Genomic DNA, 20899 nt, shown 5'->3' on the forward strand with positions numbered 1-20899 from the left:
CCCTGCCGCTCCCGGAGAACTTGCTGCCTTGTTCCACTAAGATTTTACACATCAGTATCCATACACGTATTTATAAAATTTGGAATTTTTAACCACAAATGAAATTGTATTACACATATTTCCTTTTGCTTTATTTTCCTGTACAATATGTTGTTGGGAGCGGCTGAAGCTGGAAAGTAATTACAAGTGCAGGTCCAAGCCAGCCCGAGAACACAGGAGCTCCTCAAAGCATGTAAACAAGCGGTTGGAGCTTGTTAACTGATTGCTGGGCAGAGAGGCTGAAATTAATCAACCTCTCGAGGGTATAAAATAAACATTCTACTGTTCTTGGGCAGCTCCCTTTCTCCACTCAGGAGAGAGGAGACCTCCATCTGATCCCAGCTTTTTGTTCTTGACTATTTTTTCCTCATTCTCAACGCCATTCCTACCTGGGGTACAGCAAGAACCCAACGGACCCATACAATATGTTTTGGAGAGTTTACTATATCAGTACATATATATTCTTTTCATGGCTGTTTGGTACCGTTGTGCTACAATTGGTTTGGACTTTTAATGACAACTACTTAGATTTACAATGATTTTTATTTACAATCATTTTCACCATAGAATGTAATGTTGTACTAAATGTTGTACATGCATTTTTACAGACATATTTCTGCAGACATTTAGAAATAGCATTTTTGTCACAGTGAGTTCACATTTTAAATTTGCATAGATACTGCCAAATTACCCTTTAACATGGCTTTAACGCTATAACTCAGCCGCGATACTCTGGGGTAGCCATGTCTTTGCACACTCCCTGGTACTAGGTGTCACCATTCATTTTTCTATTTGCCAGTATAGTGGAAAATCATGGTTATTTCATGGCTATCTTAGTTTGTACATCTGTAATTGCTCGTGGAGGTGAGCATCACTTAATATATTTATTGAATGTTCTGTTTCTGTACCTGTTCTTGTCTAGAACCTGTCAGATGAGGTAAGAGTCGGTAAGAAGATACACAGAGGCAGTTCTTAAATCTATTGATAAATGTGTTAGGAGAAGAGAGCTTACTGAACTTTTGTCCCACATGTATAGTCAGTTGCCACAACACTATGGATTGATCAGATTGATCATTACCCTTTGGCTCTACATACCATCTTTATCATATACTAGGACCTAATACACATCTAGCTCCACACATGTATTAGTATATTACTATGCCCTGCCAATATCAAATTTAATTACAGCTTCACTTCAGGTAGTTATAGTCACAGTGGTATGCCATAAAATAGAAAATCTTATTGGTGTATGATGATAAGCATTTATTCTTGGGCATCTAGATCTGGGTTGATAGAGATGGGGCTTGATCAGCCAAGTCCACCTGAGATGAGAGGCTCCCCCATCCCTGCCCAGCTGTGGGGACACTGGTTGCCTTGGACCAATCAGGTTTCTGGGCATGTTGTTTTCCTGTTGACAACCACAGAGCTGTGAGAATGTCACTTCCGCAAACACCCCACTTACCAAGGCAAGCCTGAAGCCAGGAGGAGGAGTTCTTTACAGGAAAGGACTGCTAGTTACATGCAAAGGCCATAGAGGCAGTGACATGAAAATGAGACCGAAAGTTCAATTTACCATTGCACAAGTCCTCCAGTTTTCCTTGCTTTTAAACATTTGCTTTTTAAACTGTTTTTTCACCTTTTTTCTTCCACACAAGCTTTTGAACCCAAATGGCATTTTGGTTCCATTCACATAGACTACAGACTCACTTGGGTCAACTCCATATTTTTATAGTACTGGACTCTTTACATCCAAGTAGGAGCATGTTGGATGTTTTTGTTTATTTAATTTTCTTTTGCACCTTTGGTAAAGTTTATTTTATTAATAAATTTTCAACTGACTCAAAAGTAGAAAAAGTAGTAGAACTAATACCTATTTACTTATCTTGCAGATTCAACATTGAGTAGATTTTTCCAGCTTTTTTAGCTTTTTTCCCTTATGTTCTGCCTTAGTGTTTTCAAACAAATCCCAGTCAACATGATCTTTTATGCCCTATAATATAGCACATCTTTTATTAAATATACATATATATGTACTTCTATGTGTTTACATGTGTATATGAGTATATATGTGCATATTTTATATGTATGCTTATCTTTGTGTGTACACACAGATACACACACAATCATGGGCTACTTAAAGGTGTTTCTGTTAATGACAAATTGCATGATGATCCCATAAGATTATATCACCTAATAGCGTCACAGCTTCCTTAGTTTGTATATTTCAAGATAACTGAAACAATAACAAAATCGCCTAATGTCACATCTCTCAGAATGCATCCCCAATATTAAATGATGCGTGACTATGTAATGATTACAAATAATGTAATCAATGTAATCATTATATTGTTATATATAATTATATCAATAATATAATTATTTGACATTATCTAATGACTGGTCTTTAATAAAAATTCCCTACCATCTAAAGAATATCTCTTCAGTTTCTCTGTTCAAATCAAGCTCTATAAATTAAACTTTGTTGGTATATCTCTTAAATCTTTTGTTCCACAGCAATGCTCTTTATTTGTTTCTTACCACAAATTTGTTGGTGAAACTGGGCTTTTTGTCATATAGAACTTGCCATATTCTCAATTTGTCTGATTCTATATCCATGAAATATGTCTCTCTAACCACTATAAAAAGTTAGTTAGATCTAGTGATTAGATCAGTTTCACCCTCAATTTTTTTTTAAGGAGAGAAGAATAAAAACACTTCACACATTATGCCATGTGCTTCCTGGGACATTCAGCCAATCAAAACTGCATATGTTTAGACTTATCAATAGAATCAGATTTTATTAGTCTTATCTATCCATTCTGAAGTTCTACTTTAGCTACAGATTTCTGCATAGACCTATTCTTTTATTATAAATTTCAAAGTATCTATATTCTAATTCTATCATTACTTCAACATGTGTTAGTAGCAGTTTGTTACCTTAAGGTAAAACTCATATGCCATTTCCTTATTTCTCAGGTGTTTAATTCATAACACTATACAAAAGTGACCTGTGCATCTTGAAAATCATCACGAATTTGCAAATACTGAAATATTCAATGTGTTCTAATCCTTTGCAGCAACCATTATTCTGATATTTAAATTTTCCCATCCTTAGCAAGGGACTCTGCTTTAGGTTGGCTTTCAAGTTCTAGAATCTGATTATTTGCTTATTTTCTGTCAGGAAGAAATGTTTGAGGGTACTCTTGTGTATTTATTGACTCCAAGCTGTAATGAGTTAATCCTCTTAAGGAACCTGTATACCTTTGGGTTCTTATTAGACTACTATCATTTGGACCTAAAATGTCCCCCAAAGACCCACACACAAAGGCTCTGTTGGTAACCTGTGGTGCTATTAAGATGTGGTGGACCCTTTAAGAGGGGGAGCTTAATGGCAGGAAGTTAGGCCACGGGAACATGTCCTTGTAGGGAGATATTGGGAAACCTTTCCCTTCCGTTTCTCTTTTTGTTTCCTGGCTGCCATGAGGTGAGCAGCTTTTTCTGCCACACTGTCCCATCGTGATTGACTGCTGTCACACGCTCAATAGCAATGGGAAGAAGTGAACATGGACTGAAACCTTTACACTGTGAACCAAAATAGACTTTTCCTCTTTATCAACTGATCATCTCAGGTAGTTTGTCATAACAACAGCAAGCTCACCAGCACAGAAACCATAACCCAAGCTTCAGGACACTCATTGCTAAAACATTAGTTGTTTTATTTTCTAGATGTTCTTGGTGGATAGAGCTAGCAAATTTATATGTCTTTCTTTTTCTTTCTTTATTTCTTTCTTATGTGTAAGACAAAATTTTTTATAACCATTTTACTGAGATATGATTAACATACAAAAAGCTACATATATTTCATGTGGACAACTTGATAAATTTGGAGCTAATTATACACCCATAAAACTATCACCACAATCTATGTTATAAACACATCTGGCAGCTCCAAATATTCCTGTTTGTATGTATGCATGCATGCATGTAGATATTTAGTGATTTAGAAATTAACATAAGACCACAGCAAGTTTGTAAGTAGAGAAATTGACACTGTTAAAGAGAAAATTAGATCCAAATAGGTTATTACTGGTATTTTCAATGTCATGTAGAATACATTTAAAGCCTTTAAGATTTATGCTTTTTCTTTGAAGTTTTAACATACAAACAGTTTGCATCTAAGTGGTGGTTTTTTTTTTTTTGTTTTGTTTTGCTTGTGTTTTGTTTTTGGAAAAACTTTCTTCAGCTCCAGGAATTTTTTTCTCGAACATCTTTGATAATGTTTTCCTTTTATTTTTCTGTGACTTTTTTTCAACAATGAAATGCAGATATTGGACTTCTGAATGTCTTCCTTGCCTCTTCTACTTTTCCTATCCTTTCATTTTTTGTTACAAGAACTCCTTGATTCTTCTGGAGATGTGGAGGGCATTCTCCTCCACCAACTGTATTGTGAATTCAGTCATTTCAAGCAATCTGCAGTAATAAGGGAGGAGGATGGATATCGAATGTCTCAGTTATCTTGATCAAGTTATTGTCTCTCTTTTCTTTTTAACATAATTGAACATATTTGGTATAGGATGTGTGTCCCGCATTTGTTTTCATTTTGGTATATGTGCAACTTCTGATATTATTAAAAATTCTCCAAAGAATGCATTAGTGACTACATGATGATTACATTGTGTGGAAAAATAAGGAAGCATTTCAGATTTTTCCCATTTTTTAACTGCAAGTAATATGATGAACAGTGTACATATATTTTTGATGCATCTCTGAATTATTGCCCTTGGGTATGTAGATTCACACTCTAAAGTGAAGACCATGGATATTTTAAAGATAAATAACACAGTTGCCAAATTGCTTTTCAAGATATTGTAGCAATTGCAGTCCCAGCCATAGATTGGCAATTTGTCATACATTAGCTTGTATTAAGTATTATAAATTTAAACCCACACATACATACATATATATTATAAACATATACATAGGCATAGTTAAATATCTCCTTCATTTGTCATATGCTTTAAATTTTATTGTATCTGAAATTCAAAAGTTTGACATTTATACTAAATAAAATGCATTGATTATTACTTTGAGAGCTTTCTATTATTTTTGTTGGGATAAAAATTTCTCATAGGGCATTCCTGTAATCTCAGCACTCAGGTGGCTAAAGCAGGAGGGGTTCCAGGAGAAGGGATCACTGGGGGTCCCAGGCCAACCTGTAGTACATAGTGAGTTCAAGGCCAACCCGAACTACATAATGAGACCCTGTCTCAAAACATATGTTTTCTTATAAAAAGATCAAATAAATATTCACCTTTATCTTATTCTAGATTTTCTATGTTTTCACATTTTAGATTCAGATGTTAAACTAATTTTTGGCTTATTTAGATGTACAAAATATATTTTTCCCTAATAGCCACTTTGCTAATTTGAATTAATGAACACTCTAACCATTCTCTTTGATATTTCCTTCTTGTATATACAAGCATATACTCACATCTATTTCTGCACTATTTTGGTCTATTAATGTATTTTCTATCAATTGTTTACATTATTGTAGCTTTATAGTATTCTACCTTGCAAGAAAGTCCATGACCATTTCATATTAAAGGAAAACATTATAGGGTCATCATGCAGAAATATTACAAAACGGCACTTCCAAACTTCCCAGGACTTAAGTGGGGATTCTATCACCACAACAAGCACTTAAATCCATTTGGCTATCATAGCTATTATTGCAGTGTTCATGACAGCTGAACCATTGTCATAAAAGAATAAAAACACACAAGTAGATCTTCATTTTCTGGATATTTTCTAGCATCTGGTAGACAGCTGTGCACATGTAAATGTTTGATGTCCTTTATATATACTCTCACATGTTGTCTTCTTTTAAAATAAAAATATTCTTTCATGCATTTTCTTGGAAAGTTTAGCCTCAAATTTTCATACTCAGTTGTCACTTTTTATGCATTATCTCTGAACAGTTCCATTTGGGAAGTAAAATGTAGTTTAGTTTGGAGGCCCTCAGTCTCTACAGAGTTTGCTGCTAGCAGCTTTTTGCCCCCAGAACTCAACCAGGCCAGCACTGTAGCTCACACTTTCAAGGGCTGAGGGGAGATGGGGGCATGCTTGTGATGGAAATTTTCTGGAAAAATAAAATGGCTCTGGGAAGATAATAATAATAATAATAATGGAACCTGGGTGAAATAATCCAGACTACAGAAAACACACACACTGTATGATTTGGTTTATATATAGTTCTAGACAGTTTACCATGACAGAAAAATGAATAATGGTACCCTACTTCTAGGATGGGCAGAATAGAGAGAACATGATCACAGAGAGGCAAAGGAAACATTTGGGGTGAGGGACATATTTATTTTCCTGATTATGAAATTGTATACTTTAATGATGTGCAATTCACTGAACATGGAAATATACAGCCATCCCTTAGTACCTACAAGGGGTTGGTTCCAGGTGCTCTCCCCAGTATGACAAGGTCCATGGAAGCTCAAATCCCTTATATTAAGCAGTGTAGTATTTGCATAGAACCTATCACAACACTCCTGTGTAAATTATCTCTGGATAATTTATTTTACCTTATTTTTACTATTATTTACTATTTTACTTTTATTTTTACTATTATTTTACTTAACCTGACGTTAATGCTATGTTAGCAGTTTCAACACTGTATTGTTAAAAAATATTTCAAATCTGCTACTCTTTGAATCTGCAGTTTTAGAACTGGAGGACAGGAAGGATCTACTGTGTGCATGTGTGTTCACAGAGTTGCATGAAACCAGCCAAATGATAAGCAAGAGGCAAAGAACAAAAATAAAGAGATAGTACAACGAAGTGCAGGAGACTAGACAAGACTGAGTAATTACTAAAGAATTCCATGACCGCAGTACAGCTCAAAGTGGAGGTCTAAGCTGGTTGGACTGAGCAGAGCTTCTAAGAACAGTGTACATAAACCCCTTGGGTATCTTCTTAGCACAGACTCTGACTCAGTAGGTCTGAGAGGCCTGAGAGTTTGCATTTGTTAGAAGTTCCCAGCCAGCGCTCCTGCTGCTGGCCTTTCAGTCCTTCTTTGAGGAGCGAGAGGCCAGAGCACTGTTTTCAACCTTGGCTGCATGTGAACAACACAGGAGAGCACAAAACCAAGCAAAACAAAACCCTGATCCTTGGGTCTCACTCCACCCTCCCAGATGCTGACTTCTTTGATCTAGAGTTCAGCTCAGTGTGTTAGTCAGTTTTCCACGGCAGGGACAAAATACTACAGATAAATAAATTTAAAGGAGAAAAGGTTTTTTGAGCTTGTAGTTTCAGTGGTTTCAATTCATGGATTCTTAGCCCCATTACATTTGGGCCAGTGGTGGGAAAGTAGTTCAGAAGGAAGCACATGGCAGAGGAAATACGTTCACTGAATGGAAGCTGGAGAGAAGTGGGGGAAGGGGCCTAAATACCAGTGCCCGCTTCAAGAGCACCTAACTTCTTAACTTCTTCCCTTTAGGCTTCATCTCCTAAAGGTTCCACAACCTCCCAGTGGCACCACAGGCTAGGAACCAAGCCTTTCCCACATGGGTCTTTCGGGGGTAGTTAAGATCCAAACCACAACACTGGGAATTGAGAATTTTTAAATCTTCTGGATAATTCTAATGTGTAGCCAACATGGAGAACCACTACTCAAGAGTGATTAAAAAAATCATACCAGAGAATGAGGAGGAACAAACCTCCTCCAAAAGGGAATAGGGGTGGCAAGTGACTGGGGCCTGATAAATAAAATAAACCATACCCCCAGTCAGCCAAGGCTGACCCTGTTTCAAATATGCAAATTTACCTGGCAGGGGGTACTTCTACCCATGTTGAAGATGCTTTGTTACACTCACACTAGGCCTGGGATTAAAAGCCACACTGATGGCCCAGTAGCTGAATAGGGAGTCAGACCTTCCTAGGGATTGTAGCCATCAGGAAGACAAGGCTTGGCTGTGGACAAAGCTGACCAAGCAGGTGGTTGCACATACATTTACCAACACATCCACGAGGATTTTTCATTAAAAGGAGACAACCTTCAGCCTCCCTCCTCCACCATCCTGAGGGACCACAAACCAGGCATGACAAACGATGCTGTTGTCTTCTGATATGCCCCAGATTTATTTTGAAAAATCATTTTCAATTCAGCTACTTTTCTATTAATGTTAGTAGGTTGCAAATTATTTTCTGATGTCTTGCAGATTTGCATAAGCATCACAGAATTCTGATTCTGAAACCACTGGTGCACCAAGTCATAAAATGTCTAATGAGACATGCCAATTTAATTGTGCTGCTTGGAACTTCCAGAATCTGGGTTTGTCAGCATTTTGCTGACAAATGTCATTATTTATAGTCTGATCTTTGGTACTGATTATATTTACCATGGCTAAAAAGATTGGGAAATGAGCTATGCATAGTAAAAAAAAAAAAAAAAAGAGAGACTTCTTTTTTCATTTGGTAGATTAAATTGCAGTTTGGTCACAAATAAACTTGTAATATTTGAAAACAATATGGTTTGGTAATGGTCATTATGTTCAAATCCTGATGCAGAGGATGCTGTGTATCTGGACGACGAGAAAGAAAGAGAAGAATACATCCTGAATGATATTGGGGTGATTTTTTATGGAGACTTTGACAACATCAAGAGTAGAAGCTGGAGCTATGGTCAGGTGAGCCATTTAAAATTTGTCATTGTCAAGGACATTTTCACTTAATATTTTTTGTCACATATATTACTGCAGGATCCTGTACATTGATATTAGATGAGCACAATTTCCTGCTTTTTAGGATCTAAAACTCCAAGACAGAGAGCACAGGAGTAGACTTATAAAGACAGCTGCATAATTTATCAGCTGAAACCACATATCTCCCACTTACTACAATGCTGCAGAGATCAGAGCATCTATGGGTAATGTGGCATCTGCTTAGAAATATGTTGGTATCTCAGTACAGTGAAACCTTATTGGTTCAACTGAGAGTGGACTGAAAATTTTCTTATAAAAGCTATTTTAATAATGATGCAGAGAATACTGCAGACTGTGTCAATTTTTTAAAAAATAGCTTTTTGAAGAAAAAAAGTGTTAGTCTGGGATACTATTAATTAAAAAGAGTGTTATTATTTTTTCAGAGGGAGTCCACTGAGCTTTTTATATAGACATTTTATCAACTGCAACCTCAAATTACTGGATAAATTGAAAACAGCAACTTTTTTCTTTATGATACTACATAATTCAAACTATTTCAATTTGGAGTCTTTAACAATGGTGCAAATGCACAATACTTTTCCCTATTTCCATAAATGAATGCATGTCCTATGATTCAAAAGTGATTTTTTATTACTGACATAAGAGGAGGTGAGTGTGACATTTTTCCGAACATCCAGGCTGAGATAACGGGAATGTGCGTCACTGTTCTGGGTACTCAGGGGAAGGGTTTGGTGGAATCCAGCCATACTGGGTCATGTGGTACTTCCTTGGCTCCTGCCACCTTGCTTTGACTTCCATATGGGGTCTTCCTGGGTCCCTGAGCCACAGCTCCAGCCTGAGCCCTGGTACCCATGTTGTCATGAGCTCTTATCTCTCCACACATCCTTTCAGTTTTGTGAACAGCTTCCCCCTGACTCTTGAGAGTTGCATACTCAGTATTTAGGCTTGCCCACCTGCATTTCTGATGTCCTGACAGGGTGTGAACTATGCTTACTTGCCCTGTTTTTGTATTCCTTACTGACTTCCTGAGGAAGACTTCCCTGCCTCAGTGACTATGGCCTAGACCTGGTTCCCTTGCCTTGGGTCCCTGTTTCCTAGTCTTTGGGTGCTGTCTTAGTCTCTTTTCTTTTGCTATAACAGAATACCTGGGGCTGGAAATTTTATAAAGGAAACAGGTTTATTTAGCTCACAGTTTTGGAAGCTGAAGGTGGAACTGCCTCAGATCAGGAAGGCCATCTGATCAGACTGTGGTGAGGGCCTAGCTACATCACATCACAGTGCAGAAACAAAGTGGGAATGGGGGAGCTGTAACAGAAGAGGCCAAGCACATGGGGTGGCCTCACTTTATAATACCCTGCTCTCATGAGAACCTATTTACTCTAGGGGACCAGTATTAATCCTTTCTGAGGGCCAGGTCTTCATGACCTAGTTACCTCTTAATACTGCCACCATCACTCTGATGACCGCAAGTATAGCACAGGAAACTTTGAGGGACACATCCAGTCCACATCCAAGCCATGGAGGTGTGATTCTGTTTATGGCTGCGGTGTGCCACTCTACAGATAGCTGGTAAAAGGGAAAACATCAAAGTAGTTACCAAGAAGAATTAGGAAGGTGTCCCAAGGGACTCCTGGTCAGCAGACCTTTGGGAAAGTCCCTTGTACACAAGCCGTGTTTCCACCGTCATTCAAAGACACCATGGATGTGGGTCCTTCTGCCAAAACAACAAGTCAGTTGTTTGCACTGATGAGGAATATTGAATTCTGTGACTATTTCTTTAACTCTCTGGTCAGTTACTATCATGTTCTACAAACGTGACTGAGATATACTGCTTATGAGAAGCGGAATAATGAATAGTTTATATACCTAAAAAAACTAGTGAGATTACAGATTATTTAAGCTATCCCATCAATTTGGGGTACACCCAGAGTTGGTGCTGCAACTGGATTTAATCAGTAATTACATGGCAACTAGCTATTAAGATTCTGACTTCTATTAAGCACTTAGGTGGATAATGTGTGTGGTTTCTGTGTTTGGATTAATCTCCTATTAAAATGTAATACAATACAGATAAAATCACCCTATCTTGCTATCATAGTACATTTTGGTCTTTATTCATTTTAAAGAAAATTCTGGCATTGCCTGTGGCCATAGCTTTTTCTAGGAAAATAGAACTGGCTACCAGGTTTTTCCCATGATAGGGCAACCTGTGTTTTTTTGTAGTTCTGTTTGTATTTCTGGCACGTTGTTAGGCTCTTCTTCACTTTCCTGGAAATTAAAATAAGATATCTCCTTCCTTCTACTTTCAGTTCATGGTGAAGATCATAGGAGATCATTATAAAGAGAATACATATTTTTATCCATTAGATTGTAGTTATAAAGAAAATATATATTTTTAGCCATTGGGCTGTAGCTTCATTTTGTTTTTCTGCCTGAGAATGTCCTATTTGCAAAATAGCCCTTAAGTAGTTTCTCATTTTTCCCCAGTTTGAAGATGGCATCCTCGATGCTTGCTTATATGTGATGGACAAAGCACAGATGGATCTTTCTGGTAGAGGAAATCCCATCAAAGTCAGCCGTGTTGGGTCTGCAATGGTAAGTGGTAACTACTGATGACTAAAATCTATTACACACACACCATATGCCTGAGTATAGATGTCAGTTCATTAAGATGTGTTGAAATAGTGACTTGTGCTTAATAAACTTTTATTTGTAAGAATGTAAGTTATGACACCCAGTATAGTTCTTGAATTCTCTGAGTTTGGCTTACACTATAAAACAATTTTTTTTTCTCAGTACTATATTTCTTTGGCTTGAGACAAATGATGATGGATATTATAATACTATTGAATGGTTATTCCTAAGAACCTCTTGCCTGGGGACTGAAAAGTGATCATGACAAAAATGTCAATGACTGTAATCAAATGATCTATCTATCAAGCATGAAGAAGCAAGAGGATGTGCAAGATACAGCACATCTGTATCTAATACTATTTAGATTACGTAAGATACATATAACCCCAGCATCTATTTACCCCACAAGAGGGCTTTATCACTTATAAAGTGGGTAATGATTCCCCATGGAATCCTAGGAGATATAGGGTGAGCATTACTCGTGCCATTTTGTAAGAAAGAAAACTGATGGTAGTTGGTGAGTGACAAAGTTTCCACTAGAATCCAGTCCTACTGATTCCAAATCTAGACCTGTTCTACTTTTCACACTGCTTTCTGGGGGAGATCTTGAGGCATCTTCAAGAATTCAGAGACCATGAAGGGCATGAGTTAAAAGTGGAGGTAGAACTCCCACGAGTGGTAGGCCAGGGGTCAAGGGTAGAAGCAAATTAAATACAGTGCTAGTGTAGTCCTGAACTATGCTGATATACTCCTCACACAGAATCAGCCTTTGGTGCATAAAAGTATATCATATCTTTTCAGGAGCAGAATATTCATAGAAAAATGTGAAGTTTGGCTGTATTTCATACAAAAACAGTGGACATTTTCTAAAATTTTCTGAAAACATTTTTTCCCTGGAAAATTTCTCTTTGCATTTGTTATTATACATTCTTTTGGGTTAAAACTATGAATGTGTTAACATGCAGATGTTAATCTGAGCATGATTTTTGGCTAGCTGTCAAGAGTGATGATTTTTATTTTATTTAAAACAAGGCTGCATGTAAATTAAAGACATAATAGAGCTTTAAAAGTGAAGGTAGACCCTAGCATCTGAAAGCATTTTGAAGATGGGCATGCAGCTCAGTGGTAAAGCACATGCTTGACATGAGTAAGACCCTGAGTTCAATCACCAGCATCAAACTAGATCAATAGGCGCTGTTGTTTTCCACTGTTCATCTATACTGCGTAATGAAAAGGCAATGAGTTTTTAAGATTTGGACGCTTTGTGATAACCTCTTATAACACCACATATTAGACCTGCAGTCAATCACTCAATCACTGTTTCCTTACTTTGAACACAAGACTCCTCTCATTTCTTTTTTCCCCTTGAAAGTTGGCATGATGCGTTTGCCATGAGAAAGGAAGTATTAGCTAAGAATGGTTAAATATAAATTAATTCCTTCTTAACATTCTGAAATGGCTTGCTTCTCAGCCTAAGTTACTCACGTGTATTTTCATGAACCCAGAAATCAGTGCCTGACATAAACCAATATAAAAAGGAAGCAAAAAAATGAACATCTGACTGAATCCTATCTGTAGTGCCACCTGCCCAAGTGGAAGCTGACAAATGCTGAATTAAGCACGTAAGGCTAAATGCCAGTTGCCTTGCAACTTTATTAATGATAAAAATCTATGAAGTTCTAATTTTGAAAATACATATCCCACTTGCAAAGTTTGGAAGGAGACAAAAAGAATTTCTTTGGGGAGTAGTTTGGTTCTGGTTTGATTTAGTTTTGTGACGGGGACAGCTTGGGTACTAAGAGGGCGAGGTCTTGCCTTGAGCAATTTTAAACAATGTGTCCATTTACACCACACTATTGTTTATGTATGCAGAAAGTTTACCAAACCCTTTCACATCTATTATCTCCTTTCATCCTTAGAATAGCTCTGTGAGTCTTTCCAAAACGCATTCACTTAGAGTGGTTTTTAAAACTAAAATAAGAAGCCTCCAAGAAATCAATGAAAAGATGACACTTTAAAAATATCAACTGTTTTCTGATCATTCAGGCAGTTCTCTTCCTGTTCACAAATCCTGGAAATTTATCATGAAATTTTCAAGTCCAGTAATGTACACATGGAAAAAAAATACTTCGAATCACTTAATTAAAGATTAATTTGAAATATTAAGAAATGTATTTAGAGAGCCAGCAAGAAGATATTTGAAGTTGGGAGAGTCAAGCTAGAATCCAGACTGCCAGGTACATGAGTCTGTGTTTGTGTTCTTTGGGGATAAAGCTCAGGCCTAGGAGAAACGGAGCCGGCTGTCCAGGTATTTCCTGAGTCCCTCTGAAATACCTCCACCTGTTCACTGAGGCTGGGAGTGCCTCTCACAGAGCATGAATGCCCGAACAGAAGGACACATATGACATACAAATCCTCCTGAAAGAGTAACACACAGACTTCGATAGATGCCGAGATAACAATGATGGGAAGCAGAATGTTCTAGAGAGCAGCTGCTGCCAGACAAGCATGAGGATGGGCAGCTCATCCCTGATTATGTCCCTCAAGAAAAGTGGAATTCAGTGAGCACACAATGCAGGAGCATGTGACTGGGAACCTATGGAAGTTTGCTTACTGTGGTCATGATCAAGTCTAGCACTGACCATTGGCAAGCAGTTGCAGGAAAGAGGCTGTGTGTGCTGCCCAAAGAGCACAGAAAATGACCCAAATTATGCAAATTTTTTAATGATGATAATAATATGCACTTGGATTTGAAGTTCACAATCCATAGATGAAATCCTTATGGTGTAGTACTCTAGCCTGGGATGAGTGTCATTGCAGGGAGCTGCCTCGTGCATGGCAGAAGTTTAGTAGCATCCCTGGTTTCTACCCAAGAGATGTCTGTAGCACCCCCCCAACACAAACACCCACCAGTTGTGACATCCAAAAATGTCTCCAGATATTGTCAAATGTCCCTTTGGGGGAAAATCACCCCCTAGGAGGACCACAGAACCGAATCCCTCTACAGCTCAGTTTTCCTGCCTGTGGAATGCCTGGAAAGCCTTAATTTGCTCAGCACCTACTGGTTTTCATTCTTCTAGTGAGAGCAGGTGGAGACACCATCACAGGGGAAGGGGCTGGGCCCAGGTCAGAAGACTGGGTCATGGCTCTGGTCTTTCTGTTAAACATGTAGTGTGTAACCCAGGGCAAAGCTTTCAACTCCAGCACTCACTTCTTCATCTTCAAAATGAAATTTTGCCTCTGTACTCAAACTACATTTGTAATTCCCATAGGTAAACACAACCTCAATGCTCTCTTTGCTTCTGTCTTTTCTTTTATAAATTAAGTATCCTCTTGTTATTTTGGATTGCTTTATTTTGCTTTATGTGAAAGTAGGGAAAATTGGTGACAGTCTGGACAGCCTTGGTCTACTGGACTTTTCCAGAGGAAAAAATGCAAAATCCTGTAATCCCATCGCATGAGGAGTGGACTTGAGATGTTACAACCTCACATAAGCTAACTTTTATTTAGGTTTTTCTAATTACTCAGTAGTGCATTTTATCAATACTACACTACAGATTTTTTAAAAGAGAAAAGAAAGAGAAAATTAGAAAAAGGAAGAGACTTACCCAAAGTTGTACTTTGTCCCTTAAATTATACCCTTCAATTGCTGGTTTTTTTCTATCTCATTTCTAATGTGACAGTCCCCATCAAGAAAATTGCCAGGAAATGTGCCAGAAAAAGTTAAGAAGGATGCTTTGTGTCATCCAAAAACCTACTTCAGTCACACGGCATTAACAAAGCATTCCATTTCCACCCCTAAATTGCTATGAAGCAGCCAGACATGGACTCTGAACTCCCAGTCAGGCTATCAGAACAGTTGTGCCATGACATTTTGTGACAAGAACAGCATGGTCCTGGGGAGAGGGGACAGCAGTGACAATAGCCTGTCATTACCACTGGGTGGTTACCTGTGCATGTCTGCTTCTGCCCCGAACTGATTGGATCTGGCAGTGATAATGGGAGGAGGACCTCTCTAGGGATGCACAGCTGCTGCAGCCCTGTCCTCCATTACTGCAGGTAACTGCTTGCTTAGTCAGTTTGAGATCCCTGGATGTGTCACCTTAATGCAGATTTGCTCCTGTGGATTAAGATTTTATCATTAGGAGATCTGTATTGAAACTAGCTCATGAGATCCGGGAGCTACTCCAGTGATCTTGGTGTCATTTGCTCAAGGTCACACAAGTAAGTAGCTAGACTAGAAGTGGATTCTGTCCTTAATTTCAGGCCATATTGCTTTAGAGGGCCACTGCCAGTAACACAATTACTATGTCAAATGTCTCCTAGAAAAGAGTAAGATTTCAAGAAACAGAGCCCAGGATAGGTGAATTCTGAAGAGGGAGAATAAGTGAAGAAAGTTGTGAATCACAGGATTCTCAACAGCCAGAAGCACTGTCTTCCTGGGGAGGAAATCCCACAAGGATTAGGAACCAAATGTGTACAGTGGTGGTGGTTTTACTGGTGGGGTGGAGATATGAGTGCTGGTGGTAGTGATGGTGACGACAATGGGGTGATGGTTGTCTGGCTGGTGATGGTGATGGTGATGGTGATGGTGGTGGTAGTGATGGTGGTAATGGAGATGCAGTAGTAGTAATGATAGTGATGATGGTGGTGGTGGTGGTGACACAAGTCGTTGTGGTAGTGCTGAAGATGGTGATGTTGTTGATATTGTTTGCTGGTGGTGGTGGTGGTGGCAGTGATAATGGTGGTAATGATACTGATGGCAATGTAACATTCCATACCCATTTATTCATTCAACAAGTATCTATTCAGAATCTTTCAGTCTAGGCACTGATGTACAATTGTGAACAGGATATAGTTTCTGCCTTCAAAGAGTTTATATTCTAATAGAGAAGACAGGCACGTAAATAGAAAACTTCAATATAGCAAATCATTTCATAGAAATAAGCACAGAATTGTGTGGGAAAGCATATCTCTAAAATTCAGCTCAACATCTCCCCAGTTTCACCAGTTTTCCCAACTAAACACTGCGCTAATGAGCACTGGGATGGCCGACAAGGGTTCGTAGCAATAGTAAGCCACACTATGAGTCATAGAGATCCTTTTTCTATGGTGGAAATTATCTCCAAGTAGCAGTTATCAAAAGTACTGGAAGAAAATGTAGTAAGAGGTACCATGATTTATTCCTCAGGGGATTTATTTATTTCACAATCCAGAAAACATAAGGTTGCCATAACTAAAATTTGCTCCATGGACCCCAACTCTTGAAAGTTACTTACTCCCATGCTACTGTATTTTCATTCAATTATATAAGAAAAATAATATTAGGGGAAATTTTGGAAAATGGGAGAGGAGAAATTTGTAAATATAATTACATGTTTTAAAATTCTAGTGCTCTATACTATCACCATCCTGGCCTGTCCAGTGTCCTTAGGGGAGTACACATTTATTTTTAACCCTGCTCTCTTGCTAATATTGAGCCATGATGCCATCATTAATCCCCATTAATACCATGCTCTGACTATGCCCTTGGGAATTAACTCACAAACGAACCTCTTAAACCAATTGATGTTCTGTGTGCTCTTCAGCGTTGTTTAAAAAACCTCTTGAATTCCAACTAGTAAGTCTAACTGACCACAACTGCAAGTAGGTACTGCATGCTTGTAGAGCCCAGTACAAGATGAATGACATTTGGGACAAAATGGGCTTCAAAGCTCTGGATTCTTCAGTATCTGTGATTTTATAAACTGAAAATAAAGCTATTTTATTTTCGTCCATTTTTCTTCCTCTTTTACAATGTTTCTTTTTCTTTCTATGCAGGGTAAGAAAACAACCCTGACATCCCTACTTTAATATGTTGCCAAGCAACTCCACAGGGGATTTACTATAAAATCATGTTTTTAAATTTTTTCCTCCAGTTGTTTACTTGCTCATTTTGAACAAGAAGCTGCACATTCACCAAACCTCTTCGTGTAACAACTTTAATTACAAATATTCGGATTGCATTTACAAATTTTCTGAAGTTAGAAATTCACACCTGAGTCATCCCACATGAACTTTAAAGTGAGAAGTAAATGCATAAAGTCTATTCACCAATTATACAGCCAACTCAGTGTACTTCACCAAGTCTTAGTTTGTAAAAATCTTAAAATATGCAAAGCGATATCTGACTGTTCCTTTGGTCCATACAGTAGTCCAAACCCCCTTTCTTAGAGTGAAGGGGAATCCGGGGGCCCAGGTGCTCAATGACCATTGTCCCTACCTTTTCACCCCAAGGAATGTTTTCACATTCACCATATGGATCTTAGTTTTGCAAAGCTTCATCTTTCCAAAAAGCATGATTGTGTAATAATAGTTTATTTCTCAATTCTCATATCTGGTTTTGTCGATCTGAACTTTGACACTGATGGTGGTGGTGGTGGTGTTGATGGTTACTATCACTGCCAGCTATAGGATCCATGATAGAGCTGACCTCCTTACAGAGCTTCTTTGTCTTCAAATCTATCAACTTCTGTTTTAGATTGTTATTGTCTAGCTCCATGAGTCGTGCACATGAATTTCAGGAAAGGTATTTCCCAATTTGTGATGGCAGAAAAAGTACAAAACCATTGGTGCTCTTTGTAACCTTTCCCTTGGCAACACAACTCAGTGGACAATAGTTCCCAGGTGACAACTTTTGGATACTTTACTAATTAGCATTAATGAAAAGTGATGTGATAGTCCAGCATGGCACAATAATGAATTTCCAATTCTAAATGGGTTTTTTAAACACTTAAAGTTTAAGTCAAAGTATTCCTAAAGATGATAGACATTTCCATGATTCTGATGAAAAGAGAATTCAGTGATGAAGGAAAAGTTCAAGAAAGCTATGTAATTCATTTCTAAGCAAATGTAACACCATGACGTTACCTTATTACCCAGGGACTTTCATTACTACTTATTGATAATGTTTTAAAAACGCACAGCTCTATAGAAAGCCAATTGGAAAACAGTATTTACCTAATAGAAAGTATCTTTGTTCCCACTGTTATAAAATAATATTCAGTCCATAAATAGCCAATGGGCAGATGGAGAGACTGACGTATCAAAAAGATGAATAACTTTACCTGAGATCACCTGAAGCACTGGACATAGATCTCTGGTTGCCTGACCCCACTGTTTCACACAAAATATTAATTCCCCCTGGATTTGTCTCTCTATATCACATAAATTTCTTGGGTGCAAATATAGTATTTTTTACAAGCTCTGATTCAATCCTTCTCTTTAGGAAGGAGGGACAGTGAACTGTTCAGACATCATTTTTTTTCTGATGGTAAAAGCCAGCAAAGTAATGAAGTTTCCATTTGTGGGCAAACAGCTTGGTTTCTCAATTATTAAGGTTACATTTCTTATGCCCGTTCTTCCCATATTTTTGGAGAAAAACAGACATTTATTACAAGCCATCTCTCAAATTTGATAATCATAGACAATCTAAATGTCTGCTTTCCCCGAATTGCTTCCTGGAATGAGGTTTCAATGCGGCATCTATTTTGTAATCACACAGGCTATTTCTGAAACGCGGGGGTGCGTGCTGCTCAGCACTCCCTCCAAGCTGTGCAGTCAGAGTTGTTGCCCTCCTGGGACAGACGTCCCCGTGGTGGATGGATAGAAGCAGAAAGCCAGCGAGGCCCTTAGGAACCTGACCTTGGTGCGCTTGAAGTTTCTTCCTCATCCTGTTTTCTTCTTCTCTCGCATCCCTCGCCCTCCTGCTCTGTCTTTCTACCCCTTGCTCTGTATTTTGCCCCTGCCCATCTGCTCTTTTCTTTCGGATATTTCTGGAATCCTGTTTGGCACCAACCAACCCGACACTATGCAGCCATGACAAAGCAGTGAGAAAAGACAGCAGTGGAGAGTTTGAATTCTCAGTTCCTCTTTCGCTTGGTCCACACTGGCTATTTCTGTTACGATTACCAATTAGTAAAGTCCTCAGTTACTGAGGGAAGCACAGTTAATAATTTCTTGTAATAGCTATCATAATAGATGAACCTAATTACTACCCCTGTCAGTTTGGTGATGTATACATACTAAAGGATAATTGCATAACAGTAGTTATATGCTTCAAAATATAAATTAGCACTTGTTTGCGGTTTTTTAAAGTTGAAGCAAAACTTACCCACAGTAAAAAGCGTGAAGACAACAGGCACAATTCAATGGCTTCGGTGGGACGTAACCACCATGCCATTTACAGTACGAACATTTTAATCTGCTCAGAAACTTCCTTTGTGCCCCTGGCAGTCAAGCTGAACACCTTCAACGAACACTGTACTGTGACTTCTTGCAATAGATTAGATTTACCTATTCTGTTTTTGTTTGGATTTTATTAGTACATGTTTGCTGCACATAATGATTATGTCTTGTGTGAAGATGGTGCACGTACATAACCCATCTTAATTCTCTTTTCGTTCTCTTCCCCTCCTCTCCTTCCAATCTCCCTGCATCTCTTTTTTTTTTATTTTGAAAATAAAAGGAAGAAAACATTAACAGACAGACAACATTTTACAAAATAGCAAAAGAACAGTACAGACAGTACAAAGTTACAAACAAAGTGGTAGGGAATTAACAATGCTTGTTGTATTATGTATTGATATCTTCAAAGTGGTTTCTCATGAAAACAGATAGAGACATGCAATGCTGATTAACCAAGGACTCATTGACAGTTTCTTTCAGCAAAGAAATACAAGACAGCAGAACAGCCATGTTAACTATCCTGCATATACATACATACAAAATTTCTCCTTCTTTCCCTTCTCTTTTCCCACATCCCAGTTGCCCTTTACTTTTGAGTGCTTTCCTATCAATTCACAATGTCTATCATATCTCCTAGTTTAAATTAACTCTTTCAGGTTTTACACTAGTGAAACAATGTGGTGCTTGCACATGTATGTTTGATTTATTTCACTTATGAGTATGGTCTCTAGTTGTGACCATTTACCTATAAAAGCCTCGAGTTTATCTTTCTTTACAGCTGAATAATATTCCATCATATAAAAGTACCACAATTTTCTTATCCAGTCCTCGGTGGATGGCCATTTGGGTTGCTTCCACATTTTAGTAATTACAAATTGTGCTGCTATGAACATAGGTGCACATACATCACTGTGATATGATGTTTTTAGATCTTCTGGGAAAATACCCAGCAGGGGGATAGCTGGGTTGAATGGGACCTCTAGACCTAGTTTTCTGAGGAATCTCAAAAGGGGCTGGGGATTTAGCTCCCTGCATCTCTTGATCCCCTTCACCTTTGAGAAGGACCTATCTCACTACTTCCTATTATCTAGATTTACCTATTTTTAAACTGTCACATAAATGGATTCAAATAGTATACATGGACCTGGCTTCTTTTACTCCATTGCTGCATGCATCTTTAATTTTATCCTTACTACGACTGAGCTGTATTTCATTGTGTTTGGCATCACAATTTGTTGATGGACATTTGAGATGGTTCCATTTTG

General features: G+C 38.1%; 1 protein-coding gene across 2 annotated transcripts in view; it reads left to right on the top strand.

The window, feature by feature from the left end:
* F13a1 (coagulation factor XIII, A1 polypeptide) overlaps window positions 1–20899 on the top strand; it is a 173249-nt gene that overhangs the window by 70342 nt on the left and 82008 nt on the right. For both annotated transcript variants that reach the window (XM_013521833.1, XM_013521832.1), the window contains 2 exons: window positions 8620–8738; window positions 11262–11369. In XM_013521833.1, the coding sequence (XP_013377287.1) occupies window positions 8620–8738; window positions 11262–11369 (227 nt within the window). The remainder of the gene's footprint in view (window positions 1–8619; window positions 8739–11261; window positions 11370–20899) is intronic.

The sequence above is a fragment of the Chinchilla lanigera genome, unplaced genomic scaffold (genome assembly GCF_000276665.1).
Source record: "Chinchilla lanigera isolate Chin_1 unplaced genomic scaffold, ChiLan1.0 scaffold00064, whole genome shotgun sequence".
NCBI classification, from domain to species: domain Eukaryota; kingdom Metazoa; phylum Chordata; class Mammalia; order Rodentia; family Chinchillidae; genus Chinchilla; species Chinchilla lanigera.